This window comes from Giraffa tippelskirchi, chromosome 10, assembly GCF_054371585.1.
Source record: "Giraffa tippelskirchi isolate mGirTip1 chromosome 10, T2T-mGirTip1v1.2.pri, whole genome shotgun sequence".
In the NCBI taxonomy this organism is placed as follows: domain Eukaryota; kingdom Metazoa; phylum Chordata; class Mammalia; order Artiodactyla; family Giraffidae; genus Giraffa; species Giraffa tippelskirchi.
The window spans coordinates 77,778,684-77,802,342 of record NC_137284.1 but is presented as its reverse complement, the minus strand read 5'-3'; the positions used below and the strand labels follow the sequence as shown (position 1 = coordinate 77,802,342).

At 42.4% G+C, this 23,659-nt stretch overlaps 1 protein-coding gene across 3 annotated transcripts in view; it reads left to right on the top strand.

The window, feature by feature from the left end:
• Positions 1–23,659, top strand: part of RAPGEF5 (Rap guanine nucleotide exchange factor 5) — a 235,495-nt gene that overhangs the window by 151,260 nt on the left and 60,576 nt on the right. For 2 of the 3 annotated variants that reach the window (XM_081536402.1, XM_081536403.1), the window contains exons 10-11: positions 11,192–11,319; positions 11,788–11,876. In XM_081536402.1, coding sequence (XP_081392528.1) covers positions 11,192–11,319; positions 11,788–11,876 — 217 coding nt within the window. The remainder of the gene's footprint in view (positions 1–11,191; positions 11,320–11,787; positions 11,877–23,659) is intronic. The other variant, XM_081536404.1, reaches the window with a different exon arrangement.

The following is a 23,659-nucleotide window of genomic DNA, read 5'->3' as shown; positions in this document are numbered from 1 at the left end:
TAGTATCTGTCTGCTCATCTGTCGTTCACCAGGCTGTTCATTTGTTTTACAGGCAGTGTTGTTCTGGATGGAGGGGCAGCACAGAGAACAAGACAGACCAAGTCCCTGTTCTCATGAAACAAATACCAGGGTAGAACTTGTCCTGCCATGTCTCCTTGCCCTTCTCCTCTCCTTCCCCACCCACAGTGTAGTCAGTAACCAAGAGCTAGTGTATTGGAACTAGAGGACTTGCTGAGAAAGATTTAATAAAATTTAAGATTTTATGTTAAAAAAAAAACAAAAAACACCTGTGTGATTTAATAATTCTCAAGGGTCACATGGGGATTGTCTTGTATGAAGCAAAGACGAGGATCTGTATCGTAGTAAACTGATATTAGACCAGAAAGAGTGTTAGGAAAATAAAATGTGCAAGAATTAGATTGAAGTTGGCCTGGATCAGATTCCTAGCCTTGCCCTAATTGTAGTGTTCTCAGAAAACTTACTTTACATGTAATAATTATTAGAGGCAGTAAAATTCAATAAATACTGTTCTTCTCTAGCAGCCAGAACTTTCTATCTTGTCACATTTACTGGTTTTCTCTGGGAGTTTGACCACGTTCCATAACAACTTTGTGTTTGCTTTCACGCTATGGAAGTCAGACTTGACCTAGATTTTCTAAGTCTGGGGATGACAAACCCTATTAGTCCTATTTAGGCTTTAGTTTGAATTATTAATCATATTATTCTTAGGATTTTTTAAAAGAACTAATGATCATTAACTCAAATACTCTCTTTCTGCCAGGATGTGTTTGCTAGGCAAGAACCTTGGAATCTGGTAAATTTAAACCACTGCTCACCTTGACACACATCTGCTTACTTTATCGTTCCCTTAGCTGCTCTATTAATCAGGTCTATCTTGCCAGCAATATCCTTTTTTTTTTTCTAAAGCTCTGTTTGCTTTTTTTTTTTTTTTTCTTCTGTAAGAAAATAGAATCGTGAGATACATTGTCAGCAAATTCTGTGAAGGTTGTTCTTAGACAAAATTGTTTTTGGCCAGAGGAGATTTTTTTTTTTTTCCAGATAAGTATTCCAGTTCTGTGGTACCCACATTTACAGTATAAGAATAGATGCGGGCACTGATGGTTTGGCTTGCTCAGCTGTGTGTGAATTTCCATAGTGCAAGATGAGGAGAGATTCCCTAAACACTAAATCACACGCAGCTTTCCTCTGTAGGGAACCAGCACTTCGGGCTTCTGGGGAAAAAGTGAAGTCAAGACAACCGAAACTTGTAGGATCTGAGGATTGGGGGAAAATGTGAAAATCATCATCTCCAGCCTTACTCACTGAAGAACCACTTTCACTTGTCAATAATGTTACTGCCAGACTCTGCTCCAGTTTGAAAAAGAGATCATTTTGCCTCTGTATTTCCTAAAATTGACCTTGAGTCTGCTTCCTTCAACTCACGATCCATTAATGGAAGGTTACTTTTCCACAACGTCACCAATAATCCTGTTCCACAAGGCAGCGTAGCTCAGAAAGTGAAAATCTCTTGCAGTGGTTTCATTCTCCCCTTAGACATTCCAACTACCTGAACACTACCTCAAAGGGCATGTTTCCCAGACCCTCTTGTAGCTCCTTGATGCAGAGTCCCATGTGCTTTGATCGGCAGACTCCTCTGCCCACAGACTCCTCACAGCCATGTTTTGTTTTGTTGGAGATAAGATTCACATAGCATAAAAGTAACCATTTTAAAGTGTATAGTTCCATGTCTGCCCAGTGCTTGAGCCCATCAGGCGCAAGGCAGCTTATGTACTGGAAGCCCTGCCAACTTTAGTCTTCAGGTCTCTTGGTGCCCAAGTTCTGTGGGCATCAGATTGAACTGATCTCTGCCATGTTTAACTCTATTCTTGCCAGCACTTCATTTCCCCCCTGCTGGGTCTTGAGCTTTGCTCTCGCTGAGCTGGTGTAGTTGTGGTCGTGAGACCACGTTCAGTCCTTGTCAACCCTCTTCTCCTCTTGGAACTCAGGATGATGTAGACCCCTCTGTTGCCTTACACACTGAGCAGATTGGCTTGCTTTGGCTGCCAGCACCAGGGTAAACTAGTCCCTGCCATATTTGTAGTCTCTAACGTGTATTAGTGACCATCTTCCAGGGATGTCTGTGGTTCTGGTTAAGAGCTCTGTTGTTGGGTCTTCCTGGGCTCAGTCTCAGCTTTAGCACACACACCCTCACCCTGGGATCTTGCTTGGCCAAGTTACTTTATCAAAATGAGAGATTTAACAGTGTTTACCTTGTGTGGGCTGTGCTGTGCTTAGCGCTTAGTCATGTCTGACTCTTTGTGACCACATGGACTGTAGCCCACCAGTCTCCTCTGTCCACGGGGATTCTTCAGGCAAGAATACTGGAGTGGGTTGCCATGCCCTCCTCCAGGGGATCTTCCCGACCCAGGGATCAAACCCAGGTCTCCTGCATTGCAGACGGATTCTTTACTGTCTGAGCCAGCAGAGAAGCCAGAATTGTTGTAATGGTTAGATAAGAAGGTGGCTCAGACAGTTAAGAATCTGCCTGCATTGTGAGAGACCTGGGTTCGATCTCTGGGTTGGGAAGATCCCTTGGAAAAGAAAATGGCAACCCACTCCAGTATTCTTGCCTGGAGAATTCCATGGACAGAGGAGCCTGGTGGGCTATAGTCCATGGGATCACAAAGAGTTAGACATGACTGAGCAACTAACATTTAGATAAGATAACGGATGCTCATCTCCTAGCTTTGCTGATATATGTTGAACCCTCAATAAATGTAATCGATTTATCTGCCTGGTCTTGACTTGATCCCTCCCTTGTTGCCTGTTTCTAGTAGATCTGTTAGTTGCATATGGCAGTACTGTCTCCTTAGTTCTCCAACTGTAACTTCTACCACTGTGAGATAAAAATTATGTTAGCTTTCTTTAACGGTCTGGTAACTAATGATTGCATGATGCTTTATACTTCACCATGTATACTTACCATGTATCCTCTTAAATTGGAGAAGGAAATGGCAACCCACTCCAGTATTCTTGCCTGGAGAATCTCATGGGCAGAAGAGCCTGGCAGGCTGCAGTCCATGGGGTCACAAGAGTCAGACATGACTTAGCAACTAAACCAACCAACCAATCATCCTCTTGAGTACTGGCCAAATCTGGGGGCTGCCTTAGTGATTTTCACATTAATGACTCTCGAGCAAGATCCTGAATTAGAGCAAGTTGTTGTGATCTCATAATTTCTTGTCTGTCTATATCACTATCCAGTGTGATGAGCATGCACCTCTTCTTTTCAGTTCACCCGTATCTGTTTGAGTGTCCCAGACTTCCAGTTGGTGATGAAGATGCAGAAGAGGGTGAGCCAGTGTCATCCACTGCCCAAGTAGTTGGGTGACCCTTCCTTTGGAAGAGCACCTCTCAGCAGACTGTCCCCTCTGTTAGCACCATCAGAGTCCACTACTTGAGATGTAGCCTGTGAGACTTAAGCTGTGATTCTGTAAACCTCCACTCAAAATTGCACTTTTATCCTTTACTCTTCCTGTTCATTCAGATTCATTTGACTAATGTTTGAATATCTATGAACTGCCAAGACCTGTTTGTTGGGAGTTCAGTGTTGAAGAAGATATGGTGCCTGCCCACACATGAACTTAGGCTTTAGAAGGGAAACAAAAAAGGTCGTCAGTGTGTGCTTTTTGAAATACTGTGTCTGAAGGATTCATGTGGCACCATGGGGTCCCAGAGAAGGGCCCGCCACATCAGACTGGAGGTAGAGGGGGCAGGAAACATGGAGGACGTGATTCTTGAAGTGCACTTTGTAAGGTGAATGAAAGTCTGACCAAGAAGGGTGGTAAATGAAAGGAGTCATAATAAGCTATTGGCTCTAAATGCCATCACAGTCCTTTCGGGCTGTAATAAAACACCACAAACTGGGTGGTTTATCAACAGTAGAAATTTATTTCTCACAGTTCTGAAGGCTGAGAAATCCAAGATCAGGGCACCAGCAGATTCAACATATGATGAGAGCCCACTTTCTGGTTCATAGACAGCTATCATTTTGCTCTGTCCTCACAGGGCAGCACAGGGTCAAGGGATCTCTCAGGGACCTCTTTTATAAGGGTACTTATCCCATTCAAGAGGTCTCCACCCTCAGGACCTAATCACCTAAAAGCTCTGCCTCCAGACACCATCACGCTGGGGATTAGGTTTCAACATAGAATTTTTGGAGAGAGCACTCATTTAGTCCATAGCAAGTGCCTTCCTATGAATAAATTAGCATCTTCAGTTACCGTGTTCACAGACTTGAGGGAAAACAGCATTGCATCTTGTACTACTTGTATGACTTCTTGAATGCCATGGCATCAAGCTAGATGATTCTGTGCATCCTTCATATGACCAGTTCTCTGTGCTGCCTGCTTTACACAGGTCTGATGATGGAGCCAGCCTGGGTCACGGAAGGAATTTTGAGGATCCTTCCTGGGACGAGAGGGGAACTTAGAGGGTACAAAATTCACATCTTCCCCAGTTGGGCCCACAGGGTGACCTGTTCCTACCCACACCGTATTTTCCTTGTGCCCTACACTGGGGGACAGTACCATTTATTCCAGGCCTTCCCAGGGTTGTGTTAGTTACGGGGTCTCTTATATGTCAGTTACATGGGAGCTTAGTCTGATAGAATTTTGACAGATGGAACAAGTATAACACTCAAGTTCAAAATATAGTTATCTCATGTGATGAGTGTTATAATAGAAGGGTGACTGAGGAGAGAGGGTAAAGGCAGCCTTGGAAGAGAGTGACTGTTGAGATTGAATCTGCATTTTAAAGGTAATCCACTCGCTCACTGTCTCCTTGCTCATGAACTTGCAAGCTCAGTAAACCATTATCAAGTTAATATCATTTGTCAGACCTTGAGCTGTGTGTTAGGAAGAGAAATAGAAGTCATAGTCCCTGCCCTCAAGATGTCATCATTTCGCGGAGACCACAGAAAGAGCTGATAATCAGAGGTCAGTGTGATGGATGTCATGACAGGGTTCTTTGAACATCTCATCTGGACAGTGTTACTGGCAGGAGATTTGTCAAAGAAGCTTCCTTAGATGTGGTGATAATACAAGTTTCATTGTATAGAATGATTTGTACCTTTTGGGGTTCATAGACTCCAGTGAGACCTAGAATTCTGGACTCTGTCTGGAAAACTGTGCCTACACATAAAAAATCTTGTATACTTTCAGAGGGTTCTCTGAGTCCCTGAAACCCATCCATGAACCCCCAGCTAAGTTTATGCTCACAGAGTAGCAGGGACACAATGCCACGAAGAATATCAGTGGCTGCTTTCTGTGAGCACTTGGGAGAAGAATGTTTCCCAGCAGAGATAATAGAAAATCAAGCAAGTATTTGTGACAATTTCAGCAGGCCTGAGAAATCCCTTAGTAATCACTTTTTCTTGCCAGAGCCAGTGATAAGTGAAAATATAAATGCAGTCAGAGATTTGGTTTGGGACTGCCTAGACCTGCTAAACTGTGAACATCAGTTCTAGACTTTATATTTTTATTACCCTATATGTATTTCATCTTAAAAATAAATGTCTTTCATGTGAATAAATGAAAGAAGAAGAGTTGGATTTGTAAGTATAAACGCTGATCTTGGTCTTGGAATTTAAAGTAACTCAAAGATACGGATTCTATCATTCATTGAAAATTCACAGGTAGGAGAGCAGTGTAGCCATAAAAAGAAAAGAAATCATAGCTAGTTGCTCAAAAAATGGAACAAAGATGAGGAGCAGGGAAGATCTAAAAACCCTCCTTTGTTTTTGTATTCCTCATGGACTCTGTTGAGAAGGTCCTGTGAGTCTGTAATCACACAGCTTTCCCTCAGCGCTCATCCGCCTCCCACTTTCAGCTGAGGATACCTGTTTATTTTTGCACTTCCTCTCTTCCCCTACCTCCCCGCTCATCCCAGACTGCATCCCAGATGACATCCCAAGGGCAAAGCTGTGAAGAATCTATGTGGCCCAGTCTTTGGAGTTTCTTCTTCTTCCCAACATCCCTTCAAGAGAGTAGGGCAAAGAACTAGTTTCTGCAAGCCTGAGAGCTAAAGTGTGTGTCAAGGAGAGGAGAGATTTCTCCGTGAGCATGTACCAACCGAGGCTGAGCATCATGGGCCAAAGCAGGGGACAGGGTGGGAATAAGCCTTCTGGGAATATACCCTGCTCCCCACTGCACCCTCCTCTTCAGTGCTGCACCTGCAGAGACCTTTCTCTTTTGAGGTCTGTGCCTCATGTTCAGGCATTCTTCCTAGCTCACCCATCTTCTGAGCCCTGTTGCCTGTAATCACTTTTGGGAACATTCCTGGATATGACTCTCTCATCCCCCTGACAAGGAAATAAATGCATTTTATTCTTAACTCTGATAATCATCACCTCCACTCTGCGCAATGCTAATGACAGGGCAGCATCTTAATGATCCTTGTCCATGGTCAGTGCGCTCTGGCCAGAGACCTTTGGGAACACAGTTGTAGTTGAGCAAGTTGGGTTTGTTGCTCGGCGTGGGGATGGAGCACTTGCCCTGTGGGGAGCCATGCACCCGCTTGGTGCAAGAAGGTGTTGGAAGGACCTACAGGACTTGGGTTTGTGTTCGCTGACTCTGGGGAGGATTTAAAGAAGCGGGGCTTTGGTTTTGATCAAGCAGCTGGGTAACTCTGTGAGATATCTTAAATCTTATCTCTAGAAGGAGCAGCAAAGCTAAGGCTGTCACTGGGAAAGAAGCAGCCATCACTGGTTAGCTGGGCTTCCTGCTACTTTCTGCTGTGACCAACATTTATACTTGTCCAGAGTGGCCATGTTTTTGTCTTGTCCCACCACAGCATGGAGTGACCTTCTCTAGTGTTGACTTTTTGCAGAATCTTTGACATTTAACAGGAGAATGCGGGGCCGGGCCTGAGTGCCAGGCAGGCTACAGGTGTCTGGTCTGCTTCTCCTTCTTCCCGTCTTCACTGCTCTGAATTGCCCTGCTTCCGAGATCAGCCTCCTTGATCAGAGCCTCCACCTGCTTCCTCCTCGACTGCCTGCCTGTCCCCTTCACTCCTGTAAAGACTTGTCCTCAGCCCCTCCATGCTGCCCTGGTTTATCAGCTGTTCTCTTGGCACATCCTTCTACTAACCAGACAGACGCCATGTGGTGATGAGCTGTGTGCGTGTGTGCTGATGCGGCCCTGAACTCCTCTCCTCCCTCCCATCTCCATTGCTGATCGCTTCCCCCCTGGGGGGTGGGGGTGGGGGTCATTCACTGTTCCCTTCTCAGATTTCCGAACACCTTGGCTGCTTCTGCTGCTGCTGCTAAGTCGCTTCAGTCGTGTCCGACTCTGTGCGACCCCATAGATGGTAGCCCACTAGGCTCCCCCGTCCCTGGGATTCTCCAGGCAAGAACACTGGAGTGAGCTGCCATTTCCTTCTCCAATGCATGAAAGTGAAAAGTGAAAGTGAAGTCGTTCAGTCATGTCCGACCCTTAGGGACCCCATGGACTGCAGCCTACCAGGCTCCTCCGTCCATGGGAGTTTCCAGGCAAGAGTACTGGAGTGGGTTGCCATTTCCTGGCAGGAAGGCCTAAAACCATAAACATGTGTTTTCTACCTCAGCAGCACAAAGCTCTCTGGCAATTGCTTTTTTCATAACTTGTTTATTCCCTGTTGCACCCCCTAAAGCCTTTTTTCTAACAGTTTTCTCTTTGGGCCACCAGTGGACCCCCTCCTCCCAGAAGAGGGTCTCAACTCACACTCTGCAAAGATGATGGAAACCATCTCATCTGTTCTACATCAGCTTTCTTCTTTTCTCCACTCTATTCTTTTTTTTTTCTCTAAACCTCCATTGTCTTCTTTGCCCTGATACTTACTCTCTGAAAGGAGGAACTCTTTGGTCCTGTGGTAGCTTCACCCCTCCACACCTGTTCCTGACCTGTCTCGCTTCTTCTCCATCACCCCTCACCTCCCCACCTCCCCAGCCAGGCAGCCTCTTCAGCCAGACTCCTTCCCTTCCTGGTGAAATTCTGAGGAGGCCTTCCTGGTCTGTGCACTTCCTCCACGTCCACTCGCACCTCAACACTCCCCTTCCCACCGCTGGACTTAACCGTGGTCTTGTCATCACTTTCTCTTAGACTCTTCACCTTCGTTAACTTGATGACTTCAGATAAGCTTTTCATTGCCCTGCACCTACTCCTGCCTCATCTTGGTTTCACTTCTTCATCATCTCTTTAGTAGGTTTCCTCGTGACTCCGATCCCCCTCTTTTCCTCTCTACTTCCTATGTTTTCTCTTCCTTTATCTATCTTCATAATTCCCTTTCTCTCCTGCTTCCCTTTAACAGTCTCACCCACTCCCTCACTGGAATAATTCACAATTTGTCTCTGTCCTTAGCCTTCGTACGGAAGCCTCGTTCTTTATTTCTAACTGCTTGCTAAACATCTACAGCATGAGGTACTGTCAGTCCTGAAACGTCAGTTGTCTGAAACTAGGTCCATTGGTCTCAGTAGAACCAGTTTTTTGCCCCATTTAATGGCACTTCCATTCTCTGTCACCCACAGATCTGGAATTCGATCTGTCATCTTTGATGATCAAATCCCATGAGTTCTACCTTTGCTTTTGTCTCTTGCATGTGGTCTTGTCTTGGGGAGCTCACCACGTTAGACTTGAGTTATGGAGCTATTACTTTGTCATCTAAGGGCAGGGGACCAGTCTTACTCACCTCTGCTTGCCCCTTAGTGGCTGGCACAACACCTTCCCCACAGGAAACCCGCCCCTCTCCACTGTCTGTTGAATGATAGTCTATAAGTTAAGCACTTTAATGCTTTACTTACATTTCACAAACTATTTGTCATTGAATGCATTTCTTGTCATTAGTTCACTGAATACCTCTATTCTTAGCTGAGCAAGCACCAGAATGAAGTTTTATGACCAGAGCCTCAACTCTGGTACTTCTGCTCTTTTTCAGAAACAGCAGTTTGGCATGGGTTGGACGTGAGGCATTAATTTCACCTTCCTTCTTGAGAGCAGATATAATACATAGGGTTATTATGTTTTCACAGCAATTTTAGATAACTTCCATCTCCCTTTATACATTGATTTTTCTGCTTTTTCACTTCTTTATTTTTTAACAGGTTTTCAAAATGGAAACTACCACTGTGACATAAGATGCTATTGATAGTACATCAATATGGTTCAGCTAGTCCCCTGCCCAGCAGAGTGTAGCTGCTCCATGCACAGCCCTGTAATACATATTAGTTACACAGACATTAGAGAAGCCCTTCCCATCCATATGTATGCACATGGCCTGCGGAAGTTAATAATGCCATATATCACATGCACGTAGAATGTAAAATGTACTTCAAAATGACAGTGGGCTCATATAAAACGAGTATTGGCTTATGACAAGAGGAAAGCCAGAGGAAGCTTTTTGTCCTTTCAGACCTGCTCTTTACTGAACTATCTGCTTCTGTGTCTCAGTATCCCAGACTCCATTTTGCTACCCCCCCTACTTTTTTTTTTGGTCAATATTATGCTCATCTTTCCAGCCACCTTATTTCACTTCAGCCACATGGATAACAAAAGAACCTCCTTGGAGAAATGAAAGATAGCAATTACACATTGGTATTCATGTTACAGGAGTCGCTGCCATCCTCAGGGACTTTAACAATGAATATCCAGCATTAATTGCCACAGTAACTGCGTGTCTGACCTTGCTGAAATGTAATACATCAGTTTTACATAGTAAAATTATTTGCCACTAAGAGATTAAAAAGGCATGATCATAAAATTATATTGCTGTTTGGAATGACTAGTAGTTTTTATTTTTAAGAAGATCTTGGAGGACTCGAATGAGTAGGTTGCTACATTTTCTTAGAAATGAGATCATTGGGAGTTGAAATCTTAGTATTCCCACTGACTTGGTTGGCAATTATGACAAGAATAACGCCTTCCTATTCTTATGGAAGGTGAATAAAATACATTGGCATCTCCAGTTAATCAGTGGAAAACTGATTAATAAGGCATGGAGACATAGTACTTTTTATCTATTTGGGGGAAAATGTTCTTTTTGTGTGTGTATACCTAATTTAGGTTTTCTGCCAGGAGCAGGAACATAGAAACATGTCAGGAACCCTAGGACCTGTTTCCCTTTGTAAGGAAGTAGCATCATTTTTAAGGTGATGCTTGTTGGCTCTCAGCTTCTTGCATCAATCTTTTGCTCAGATCCTCAGAGATACAGAAGTTAAATTTTCTCACGTGTGTCTCTCACACCCCCCTGCCCCCCCCCGCCCCCACACCACAATTTCCTCTGGCTGGATGTTGCCAATCAGAATTTCACACTCCACACTCTGAAAGTGTTCATCACTCAGGGCAGCTCCACACTGCTGGGTCAGCAGTGAGCCCGACTCCAACAGAGCCTCGTCAGCGGGCCACGGGCTCTGGCTGTGGAAGCTGTGTGTGCAGAAATGAGTGATTGTTTGGCCTTCTGTCTGCGTTAAAACTGACCGAGGTGAAGAAAGTCAGTGCACTCACCCATGACACCCGAATTTCAGCCCAGATGAGATTCTAACTAGAGGATCCATTTTTTGCTTGTATCCTGGCAAAACAAGTACATGATAAATGTGAATGCCATCTCAAATTTGCATGGGCAGGGGGATGAACTGAATAATAGAGTGAGTAGTTTTTTGCCCACCTTTTAAAGTAAGACTGTGATGTAAATGACAATACATAGCCATTGCATCTACTTAATATGGCTTGCTCATTGTTTTAGTGTTTTGTGTGGTTTTCCAATTTTAATATAGTGACCGTTTAAGAAGTAGTAACTAGGTAAAAGAATAGTACACATGCAATTAGTGTTTTGTGTTTCTGAGACTTTGAACTTTGAATTTCTTTATTCAGATCATTCAAGTTGTTTTAAAAATGAACTCCGACTCCCATCTTCACTGTTTTTTTCAGTTTCCTTTGAAGTATGTATGTCTTTCTAATGCTTTATGTGTCCATAGAACTTGATCCTGGACCCAGTACCATTAGATGGAGATTCTTGACCAGATTCCTAATTTGTTCTGAATCTATAAAGAAATTAGGTGGGAAAGCAACTTGAGAGATTGCAGCTTTTGTTAGCTTTTTTTTTTTTTTTGCCTTTTAATCTTCTCTCCCGTTTTCCTTCTTCCATCCATCACTCCTGTCAGCAATTAAAGCAGGATGATGAAGTGACGACTGTTGAGGTGAAAGAGCAGGACCAGAATGTCCTGGTGCTGAAGAAAGTGCAGAGCTGCGGCCCAGCCCCCCAGGCGGGGAGCGCCGAGAGCGACTGGAGGTGAGAGTTTTCACCGGAGCCCCGCGCCCGTTTCCTTTCCCTGCCTGCCTCCCCTTCTCCCGCTCCATCTCACTCGCTCTCTCTGCCTCCTCTTCCCTCCCTCCCTCCCTTTTTTTCTCCGCCTCTCCGAGCGAGCTAGCTAGCGTTCTAGCTGACTGCAGAGCTCCTAGCAGCCAGATGGACTCGGTTCCCAGCGAAAGGACAGACATGGCAAGATCTCTGAGCGTCTAGGGGATGCCTTTGTTAGTGGCCGTGCACAATGGGCAGCTCCCGGCTGAGGGTCTTTGACCCTCACTTAGAAAGAAAGGATCCCGCCGCTGCCGCGCTGGCAGACCGAGAGCTACCCCTGCCCACCTTCGATGTGCCTTATTTCAAATACATTGACGAGGAGGATGAGGACGAGGAGTGGAGCAGCCGCTCACAGTCCTCCACTGAGGAGGACTCGGTGGACTCTCTGCTCTCTGACAGATACGTGGTCGTGTCCGGGACCCCGGAGAAGATCTTGGAGCACCTTTTGAATGACTTGCACCTGGAAGAAGTCCAGGACAAAGAAACAGGTAAGGCAGGGGGGTGTCTCCCGCTTCTTCCAGACCTCACGGCTGCAGTGCTGTTATCAGTTTCCCGAGGGCAAGGCTTCCTCCCCAGCCAAAGCAGCAGAGCGGGGGTGGGCTGAGCCAGCAGACCTTTGTGCGCCTCCCCCTTAGCCTCCTGCGGTTTTGTTTAAATCCAGTAAATGGACGCATGGAGATCCCAGCAGCCGCCTGGTAAGTGGCCGTACAAAAAAAATGATAGGAAGGCACGTATTCTTGTTTTGCTGGCAATTTTTACCAAATCTCACCTAAAGGCAGTTGACAAGAGGCCAGCATCCAGTAGCCAGTGTTCAATGGGAAGGATTACAAGGGAGATGGAGATTACCAGCAAGCATTTACCTAGCCGGTGGGAAGCACTGAGCTGGCAGGAGGAGCCTCCCTGCCAAAATGTCAACAATTAATGCAACTACTCAGCAACTAGAAGCTTAGCTGCAACTTCTGCGTTTTTCCAAGTGTTTCACAAACTGCTCAGAGCAAGCCCTACTGTGCAGAATATGAGACTCATAGCTTTTCAGACTAGAAATGATAATTCACTGAAGTCTTCTTGGTCAGGTTCCTTGTCCTATTTAATCCACAGGCAAAATACCTGCTTAGCTTTTTCACCCTTGCACTTCTGGAAATGCTACCCCTGCATGATCTACCTTAACTTCCTTTATCACACAGGGCAGTGCTGGATTCTTTTAACCAGGATTTGTAATTTGTTTCAGCCTGGAGCAGTTATCCCAATGAATAGGCCTCTGGCTTTAGCCTGAATTCTGTGACTTGATTCCCTGACTAAAATGCACTTTTTGCTGCCACCATAGCACCTGTCAGTTTGCAGTACATGGACTGCATCAATAAAAGGCACTTGGGGGTCGTATTGGTACAATACTTTGTACTGAGAACTCCTTAAGTTTTTCCCATGCAGGAAGGATTTTGAGAGGATAGCTCAGGTGAGAACAAGAATTTCCTTGGGTCGTAGCAGTTTTGTCTGAACTTAACTGATCTGTGCTGCATTATGAAGGACATTAAGAGGAACAAAGATATGTGAAATACACAATCGAGTTTTTAAAAAGGCAAAATGACTCCATCATGCATCCTGCCGATAGTGTGATTGTTTGATCTCACAATTCAAATAAAAACTTTACTTTGGGGAAAAAATGGCAGTAGTCATTTATACACAGACAAGCTAAAAGAAAAATGTATTCTTGTGGCATTTGCTGGGTGGTTTTTGCTTGTCTATTAATATTTTGCACATTTGAGTAATGTTTCCAAGTTCTGCTTCATCAGAGGTAGTCATTGTGGAACTGGCCAAAATTTTCTGTGTGCCGATTGCCAGACTGCTTCACACAGGTGGTTTCGACTTGATTACAGACAGGTTATCTGCCATGAAGACACTTTTGAACATGGGTACCAGGTTGGGAGATTCAATGGCTTGTTCTTAGTAGCACTACAGTTCTATTCTGTAGCACAGGACTTCATGTCTAAGTTGTTTAAATAAGAGTAGAGATTACCGAAGTCAATACTAGGCCTACTTCGTTTCTTTTATTCTCACTGTCATTAGTTTTTTGTGAAAGATGGCCTTGTTGTTGTTGTTTAGTCGCTTAGTCGTATCCAACTCTTACAACCCCATGGACTGTAGCCTGCTAGGCTCCACTGTCCATGGGATTTCCCAGGCAAGAATATTGGAGTAGGTTGCATTTCCTCCTGCAGGGCATCTTGCCGATGCAGGGATTGAACCTGTGTCTATTGAATTGGCAGACAGATCCTTTGTCACTGAGCCTCCAGGGAAGTCCTGATGCCTACTAACAAGCTCCCACTACTTAACACTGGGAATGAAAAATCACCCTGATCCCTCTTAGTAATGCCAGCGGTTGCCTCTTGTTGGGAAATGGTATTGTACCTGGTGCGTCGTAACTGTTATTCCTAGTTTGTTTTAGATTATACCAACACTGGGGTCTAATGTGTCACTCTTGCCAGGTGCTGAGCAAAGCAGAGAGGACCGGGACTCAGTGGGGTGGCCTCAGTCCTGCTGGGGTCAGCCTCTCCTCACTCCTACTCATTTCCTTAGCATTTGCAGAGGACACATGTGAAACTTTATATGTTTGCAGAGACACCTGAGGGGAAAAATGGTAACAATACTTCCTCTGATCAAAGGAGAGTTTTATGAAAATGAAAAAATCAACTTTGGAGAGAGATGGATGTGTAATATCATAGGGACACCTAAGTAGAAGTCACACACAGTTCTTCCAAATTTCATGAATAGCACTTGGAGAAAATACAACAGAAAGACCCGTATGTGGCTTTTGTTGATAAAACTAAAAGAAATCTTATAAATATAGGATCAGTTTCATGTAAAAATGGAAGAAAAGTGATTATGAGTTTGTTCTAGTGTGAATACCAAATGAATCACATATTTTAAAGTAGCTGAGGCCCCTTGTCACTGATAGAGGTGAATTTCAATTCTTTATCTTGTTCAGGCTGGCAACCCTCATTATAAAAGGCCTATGTATTCAGGGGTCTAATAGAGTCTCTTAAACATATGGAAGACAGATGGAGGAAAATGAGAAGGGGCTGCAATAAAAGTATACAGCAGCGTTTTTATGTTCTTGAGCGCCCCTTTTAGGGAGCTGGAGCCATATGGAGCCTGGTGGAGCCATATGGTGGTCGTCCACATGGCCCCAGTGGCCGTGAGGGAGAAAGGTACATGGAGGAAATAAATGGTTTGGGTTGGGATGAGCCTGATCTTGATTCTTACATTCCTGTACCTGCCAGAGGCTGGGGAAGTTAACCAAGCAAGAGATGCAAGTTATTCCCCATCTCTTTGCCACAAAAGTCACTTCATTGTTAAAGTGTAGGTGCACGGCCCAATAGAAGAGACCTATACTCAGAAAGGACAGGTTCAAGTGATTACTAATTGATGTTAAGATGCAAGCAGAAAAAAGTTTACTTAACTGAGTGGAATAGAAATATGAGATAATGTATTTTTGTTATTACCTGAGTTAAGAATAGAATAGAAAACAATAATTCATATAGTATTCTATCACCATATCAAACTGAGTTTTAAAAACAAAAAATACTGGAGATGCTTACAAGCAACCTACTAATGATTTTCCTAAATTATTTGATCCACACGAAACTTACTATGCTGATTTTCATATCATAATCTTCTGTGTGCCTACCTTTCCTCTCTGGTAGCACCAGGCGCAAAAACCCATCCTTTGATTATCTGTGGAATGAATGGATGAATGAATGAATGCATAATCCTTCATTGTTTAAAACTGAAAAACTATTTGAGTCTGGTAACTGGAAATCTGTTGGTGAACATGCAAAGACTGAAGCTGTTTGCAAAGGTTTCCTTTTCTTTCAAGGTTCAGGTTCTGACTTGAAGCATTTGGAATGTTAGAGGAAAATCAAGCAGCTCTGTCTTCCATCTTCCCAGAAATAGGACAGATATCACTGGGCATTCCTAGCCCAGGAGACTTACATGGAAGGCAAGAAGCAAGAAAACCAGTTTGTTGTGAGTGGAGGAGCTGAGGGGATGGAGGTGTAAGTCTGCACCACCGCCCTGGTCCGCAGTGGTGGCTGCTCCTGTTTAACCCCTTCCCCTCCCTGGAAAGGATGCAGTGTGTTTTGTCTTGAGATGCTTCTGTTAGGAATAACGATTTCTGTTTCAAAGTGGGGCGGACGGGGGCGACACACTCTGTATCAGATAGATTACACAGAGAAAATCCTTCTTACTGATTTTTTTTCCTACATCTGCATTATGATGAGTCTACCTTAGGGGAAACACGAGCAAAGGACATTATTTGCTGCCGTTTCTTCTGTGTCTTAGGGTTTTTTTCATCTTTTCAAAGCAAATATGCTTGTGATAACAGGTTTTCAAGAAAAACAGAGACTAGGATAATGGAAACAGGTAAATCCTATCAGCCAATACTTACTAGGCTTGACTCACTTTCTTCGAGGTTTGGCTGCTCTTACTTCATGAGGTTACCATTCAGGGTATCGTGTACTCAATGTGTGTTAACCACAGTTTAATCCGCGTGAGTCGTGTGCTTTCAGTAGCATCTACAAGGCTCCTTACGTGATGGAGAAAGTGAGTCCCTTACCTGTGTAGCAAGACAACCGCCTCTGTGGAAGTTAACACATGGTTTATATCATAGGAGTGTCTCACTTAACTGATAGGGTGCCACAGCTATTCTCCATCTCAAGCTTAGTAGTGTTTTTGGAACACTGCACTGATGGGAAGTTGACTGGAGCTAGAACAGGCATGACAGTTTTTCACTGACGTTTTTACCTTCTTCCCCCTGCCAACAGCAAGCCTGTTCTGAATACATGATACATACTTCTTTTGAAGGAAAATTAAGAATGCCTTTTTTCCTGATCATTGGAAATACAGAAGACAATTTAGGTGAACTTCTTCCTTAATTTCCTTATGTTTTAGGATTTCTGAAAAGCTGTTTGGTCCTTCTGTTCTAGGCTTTCGTTTGCAGGTGACAAGATCTTTTTAAGCCTGTGCCCACATGGCTGTGGAGGACTAGAACTTTTGGGGGCTGGCACAGAGCTTTTAGATAGTTGTGAGGCTCCCCATGGTTTTATGCAGTTAACATCCATATAACATTATCTTAGATTTGTCTTTTTATTTTTGTGGTATCATGTGGCACGTCATAGACCAGTCATAGATCTTATGTGTGGCTGCATCATTAGCAGCACACGGGGCATGTTTCAAAATACCAGTATCTGAAGCCCACCCCAGAGATGCTGATTCAGTTGACCTAAGTTGAGACCTAAGCCTTACGGTCTTTGAAAGCTCCGCAGGTGATGCTGTGCGTAGCGAGGTCTGAGAGCCACAGAGATAGGATGATGACTTTGTCTCCCCACTTTCTTCAAAGACAAATTCCAAGCGTCGAATAGTTACATATTTGCCCCTGGGAGCTAGGGGGGTCATTTCCACTTTCCTCCACTGAACTACCCACTCCCTCTCCTGGGCTTATATCTGGCCTCATATCCACTGGTTCCTGCCCCAGAGCCTCTGCAGCCTGAGAAGTCCAGAATCACAAACCTGCATTATTGGTCTAGCCTCTAAAACAGTTTTGAAAAGAGGAGATAATCCAAGGAAACAGTAATGCTTGTCACACAGCTCTTTGCTCTCAATTCTTGGAATGAGGAGGTGATGGTATAGTGAGCAAAGCCCATTTGGGTTTTTGCCAGGGTTCTGTCATGCCCCACGGATCTCTGGGTGGTCCTTCAGTCTTACAGCCGAGAACGCTTACTTCTGTAAGAGATAATGTTCTGAGGAAGGAGAATATGCAGCCAGCAGAGTAGAAAGGGTACTCAGATGAGATTCTGAAGTGTTGGGTCCTGGTTCTGGACTCTGTTAGTAAACCATCCTGAGACCTTGAGCAGTTATACATGAAGTGATTTCTGAAGTGTCTTTCGTCACTAAAATGCTTTGGTCCAAAAAGATTTATATCAACCCTTTCCTTTCAAAATATGTCACAGAACCATAGAATTCTAGATTTGGAGCCCCTAGTGTTGATGTCGACACCTGCCAGAACCTCACGGTCATTTTATGCTTACCTCACCATCACTTAGGCGTGGCACAAGGACTTAGGTCATTGGGCCTGACTTCGTGTTGCTCTGTCTTCCTGCTGTATTTCTTCAGCCTCACTCAGAGAGCAGTTAGAATGTTGATGGGTTAGCAGACTTGGAATTCAAGGCTCAGTGGCCCTGTATGGTGATGATTTAAGCATGTTTGTGTAGAACCTGATCCAGTGGGAAACTTCTTAAGTTCCTTTCAGAAATTATGCTATAACATTTACAAAGAACAGCTTTGATTTATCACCAACTAGTAAACTACATTTGCAGAGAGTTTTATTACCAGGCCATTTTGGGTTATTCAGAAACAGTCTTTTGCCAGAGAAAAGCAGTGGGTTTTCCCTCAGTGATGAAATGTACTGCATCCTGGCTGTCAGACTAGCACTCCCTCTGTAATTCCTCTACTTTTAACTTTACACACTGCTCCTGTAATAAAATACAACAGTGTATTTTTGAGTGTCCAGTTTATATATACCTGTGAGAGTGAAAATTGCGTCCAACTTTTCGTGGCCCCATGGACTATACAGTCCATGGAAATCTCTAGGCCAGAATACTGGAGTGGGTAGCCTTTCCCTTCTCCGGGGGATCTTTCCAACCCAGGGGTCGAACCCAGGTCTCCCTCATTGCAGGCAGATTCTTTATCAGCTGAGCCACAAGGGAAGCCCAAGAATTCTGGAGTGGGTAGCCTATCCCTCTCCAGCAGATCTTCCCAACCCAGGAATCGAACTGGGGTCTCCTGCATTGCAGGCAGATTCTTTACCAACTGAGCTATCAGGGAAGCCAATATACATGTGATGAATGCCAAAGAAAATTTTAATTCCTTCCTTCCACAGTTATCTTTGACCTCTACTATTATGTAGGCACTGTTGTAGCCATGGGGACACAGCTGTAAACAGAATACTCCAACTCTTCCATGGGGCTTACATTTTAATGGGGGGAGTCAGCCAAAAAACAAAAAGGGAACCAGTGGATGTGAAATGAATGGATGCTAAATAACCAATCTCATTACAGGCCCTAGTGTGAGAGAACTGTATCTATATGTCATTAAAGATAAAGAAGCTATATTTTAGCATATCTAAAGTAGTATAGAGAATTAACATGAAGCTTCTGGTCCTATTCAGCAAAGTTCAGAACGGAAGGAAATAGTTGAAAAAATAAATAGATACAAGACATAAAAGGAATTTGAAGTAGGCATGGGTATCCCTGGATGGTACTTGCTTCAGCTAGAAGTTGTAGGCTTTGTATCCCTGTAGTTGCTTGATATCAGCCGTTTACTTTCCTGATCTGTACAAATAACTGTCTCAGAGACTCATAACTGGACTAGGTTGCCACTTGAGGTCTTTTTCAGCTTTATGGAGCTGTTAATTTTAAATATTAGGTTAATTCTGTTTGCATACATGCTAATGAAAAAAATCAACGAAAGACTGAAGAAATTCATTAGCCCTGACTCCAGCTGCCCTGGGTGTGCCTCAGATGCAGATGAGAGACCCACTGTTCAGCAAAGGCTTGTTTTTCCAGATAAAGCAAAGGCTTGAAACAGCAATCCACAGTGACAGTAAAAATCCTGAAAGTGCTGTCGAGAGAGCACTAGGAATAAAAGTGCTCATATAAGGGTCTGGTTTCTGTTCTGCTCTATAATCTTTGTGCATTTGGTTTGGTTTCTTGGCAGTTCCCTTAGCTTCTCTCCTAATTGCTAATATGGAAAATGTATTGTTTTTGCTGATTGCAATCGAAGTATTGGAAGACTTTATAAATTAATATTGACAAAGTGGCAAGATAATTAGAATTGTGTAGAAATTTCCTTCTTGGTTGCCTCATTTATGAAAGCAAAGAACTTAGATCACATGATGTCTGAGGCCCCCTCCAGTTTTGAGAGCCAGGTTTTGACACCACTCCATTTATCCAAATGTCTGCTCCCTTAGAATGATGCTTGTATAGGATGATTATCTCCAGCTAATGGACAGAGACACTAAGGCAGAAGAAGTTAACTAAGGTGCTTCAGAGATAGAGGGATCATTTGAATCTGGAAATGAACCCAGCTGTATTCATAGCTTTATCCCAGACATCTTTTTTGTCTAGTTACTAGAATCATGGATAAAAGGCAGAATTGAAGGAAAAAATCTACTATTCAACTCTAGCTATAAACCTCAAATCAAGCACTTTAGTAGTCACTTTAGGGAGAACTACTCTCCAGCACAAAGACTTGCTTCTTGGTCTCCAGCTGTGAGCAGAGTGGCCACTGGATTGGCTGACTTCTTCCAGAAGGTTACATTAAGACAGAGGGTGTGAGGGAAGAGGTCCTAATTATCAGCTGATGCTGTATCAGACCACTCACATGAGAAATGATTAAAAATCAGATTTTGACTGAATTTTGTTTGAGGTGTTCATTGTCTGAACTCATCTATTCACACCACCTTTGATATTAAGTGATATTATGAATAATAACAGGGGAATTGATGTTTTTACACTGCCAGTAGATTGTGGGTTAATTAATACTCCTGTTGGTAATGAAGCAAGGTGAAATGAAGTGAGAGCTGAAGCATAAGGTCATTAATGTAGACTGATTAATAATGGAAATGTGGAAGTTTTCATTACAACATGAGCAATGGGAAAAGGAGATGTTTATATTGGATAAGGATATAAGCAGGAGAACAGCCTACTTTTCAGGGAAGCTATTCCTGTTTAGAACAGATTGGATCAGTGGAGTACATTTTTTTAAATCGCATCATTTTCATGTTTGTACCACATGATCTCTTCCAGTACTTTAAGTTCAAGTATAAGTCTAGAGCACATAGAAACAAGCTAAACTATTGTAGGGCTGTGGGAAATTAATTTCAGGAGGATCTGAAGATAGGAAATGGAAAATGAAACACACAAGGGGCAAGAATGACCTTAGAAAGTAGACCTTTAGTCTCCTGGCTGTAAGGATTTTGAAAAACTTGTGCATCTTCACAAGAGTTTTTGGACTTTCTTCTTTGAATACTTCTTCGATATTTTAAGGAAAATATCAACCACATTATGATGGGTTAGAGTGAAGGCCAGGTCCTGGACACAGGCAGTGAGGTAGAGGATCTTTGAAAGTTTCCTTCACACATTATGTTCTAAACAAAATACACACGTGACTGCTTGTTTTTGCGAAGTCTGTCCTGGTGGTGTGTCCTCAACCCCCCAAACCACGAGGGTTTCCCTTTGTAAACTGTAGCCAGAGAAAAAGACTTAGAAATGAATGGAGTTCCTCCTTTATTCACCTTTGCGCATTTTATTTTCTTTATTCCCCTCATTTCCGTTTTCTTTGCTTTCCCTGAAATGCTTTCCCTCTGCCTCAGGTGCTCAATTTGGTCCTCATCTCTTTCGATAGACAACTGTGGGGAACCTTAGGTATTTCTTCTTTGTAGTTCAGTAAATTCTAATTTCCTAGAATGGCTAGTGGATAAATTATTACAAATAATAAAATACTCTGGTACACTGAGAGTTGCCATACATATGTGCATAAATTACCAAATTTCAAAGAATCAAAATGTATAAAATTATCATCTATTTTTAAATATAAAGCATAAAGGCCCTCTCTAATAAGTCGCAAAGTATATAGAATATCTTTGAGTTTTATAATCATGTGAATAAGATATTGACTTAAATCTGTATAGTCTCTTTGACATAGGGTGAAGGTTACTTTTTAAACACAAGCCCAGTATTACTTGTAGTTTTTCTTATAAAGATGCATTTGAGAAAAGCTTTGTTTAGATTTCCCTTTATATTTTGTCTCCCTAATATATATCTTTTAAAAACAAAAGCTGCTACTTCTGTTTTTCTATCTATAGTTCTATAATTTATAATCTCTATAGCACAGTTTCTCAGTAAATTTCTGCTCATTTTTGTTCTTAATAAACTGTTTTTTTTGGGGGGGTGGAGTTCTTTTTAAAAGGAAAATGAATTTTTATTTCCTTAAAAAGAAAATGTTTTTCTCAAGTCTTAAAGTTTTAAAAATGACCATATTTTCTCAGTGAATTTGGGATATATTGGCATACTTAATATTGTACTTGAATAGAAACACTTGTGATTTTGTGAGTGTCCAGCTGTATTTCCAGAAACTTGTTTAAATGTGTGATGTGAGTCAGGTATTTTTGGAGCAGCAGATTCTAAAATTTCTGGAGATGTGATACTGTCTCAAAAGTGTGTTTAATTTTAGCAGAACCATAGTTTTAATGTAACATCAGCAAATGAAATTACTCGAGACTGTGTTTAAGACAATTTAGTGGACAAAAAAACCTCTTTTCTCTCTCCCTCTGTTCCCCTCTCTCCCTCAGAGATCTTGTGTGTCATCTTTACTCTTGATGGAATCAATGTGAGATCATCAAGTAATTTTTGTCTGTATTTTTAAATGCTGTGACATCGTCCTCAAACATTTTAGGGTCCTGTCAGAAAATGGAGGAAAAAAGTGATTTTTTCTGTAAAGAGTGTGTATTTCAGATAGTCTTATAAGTGTGAGGAAGGAATGCTAGTGGATGGGAGTCTGTTGATTATAATCACCGCATGTTAAAGTCTCTCACAGCGTGTTTCTATCCAATTACGGCTTTAAAAGTGTACAAAGCCACAGAATTGTTGTAATTGATAAGCACATATCTAAAAGGGATATTCTTCAAGTGAGAGAATTTTTGTCTTTAACACACCTATAATTGAGCTTTTCCTCATTTCTCTCTGCAGTCTTTCTCATTATAACCTTCCCCTCCCATTTCCCATTATCCTCATTTTCTGCCCTTAGGGCTTTCTTGCTCTACAATCCAAACCATTCTTTTCATTCTGTTTGCTGCTTTTTTGCCTTGTACTTAAGGCTGCTATTTGGCTGGCAGTCCTTCCCCCAAACCCCAGAAATAAATATGAAATGAGACAGAATTGGTAGGTATGGGTGAACAGAAAGTGTGGAAAATTAAAATGTCTTGTTGTAATACCCAGAATATCTTGTTGTAACCTAAGTGGTGGCAGAAAATTACTTTCAGAGCAATCCTATATTCTTTTCTGCTTCACACTTATCCTTCTTGTCTGTTTTCAGCATATAGGATTCTTGATGAACCTTCTAATTTTTAAATCTTTTAATCCTATAAATGAGCTTCACTTAGTGTGAAGATGAAAAGCAGAAGTTAAAATTGCCCATCTCATGCCTGGTAGGATTTTTCTACTTAAATTCTCAGTCTAAAAATGAACAGGAGTTTAGGTGAGTGGTGTTTATATCAGCGCTGGTGATAGATAGTAGTTTTAATATTAAAGCATCTGGTGTGTTTCCTTCTTTCTATGTCCGTTTCTATGTGCCTTAAATAGACTTGTTATGAAGAAAGATTTATATAGTACTTAGAGCAAGTTAGTCGCCACCCCCCCACATACAGAATTTTCTTCCTGTTTTGTTTGATAGCACATATTTTGCTTTTGTGTAGCGGGCTTATAGATATTGTAAATCCAGTGTCATGTGTTTTGTTAAGGAAAAAAAAAAAAAAGAACAGAACAGGGTGGAGATATTTTCATCCTAATTTTAGCTATTGTCCCCAGAGTTGAACATGTAAAAGGGACCTCCTGTGTCTTAGTTCGGTTTGGTCTGAATTTGAAGGCATTGCAAAACCATTTTCATTCACCACTGATGACTTTTATGGAAAGATTTTATTAGGTTCAAATTCTGCCAGTGCTGATTGGCATATTGTGAGTGCATATCTCAGAATTATTATGACAATTTACACTATTTGACTGTATTCTGGGGGAGGTTGTTTGTTCTTTTAAAAAGAAATCAAAAACATGCAAGGCAAATGTTTCTTTATCAGCACATCCTAGAAATTCACAATTAGTGAGATTAGGGTAAATTCACAACACTCATCTCTCCTTAAATGTACTTTTCCTACTTATGATAGTTGAGAAACTTGAGAACAAGACCATGTTACTGATACTATATTTGAGTTCCTGAAAATTTTCTGTGAGTATATATTTTTTGTGATTAAGCATAGCTGCATATAACAGAAAATCTCGAACAGTGATGTACACAAATATACATATACTTCTCTCTCATGTGAAAATAGAAATAAAAAAATGCACTCCAGAGCTGGTAAGGCCCATCTGAAATCAGCCAGGGGTGTGATTCCTTCCAGCTCTTTGTTCTAGTGTCCCTATATATTTCTGTCCTTTCAAAGTAATAT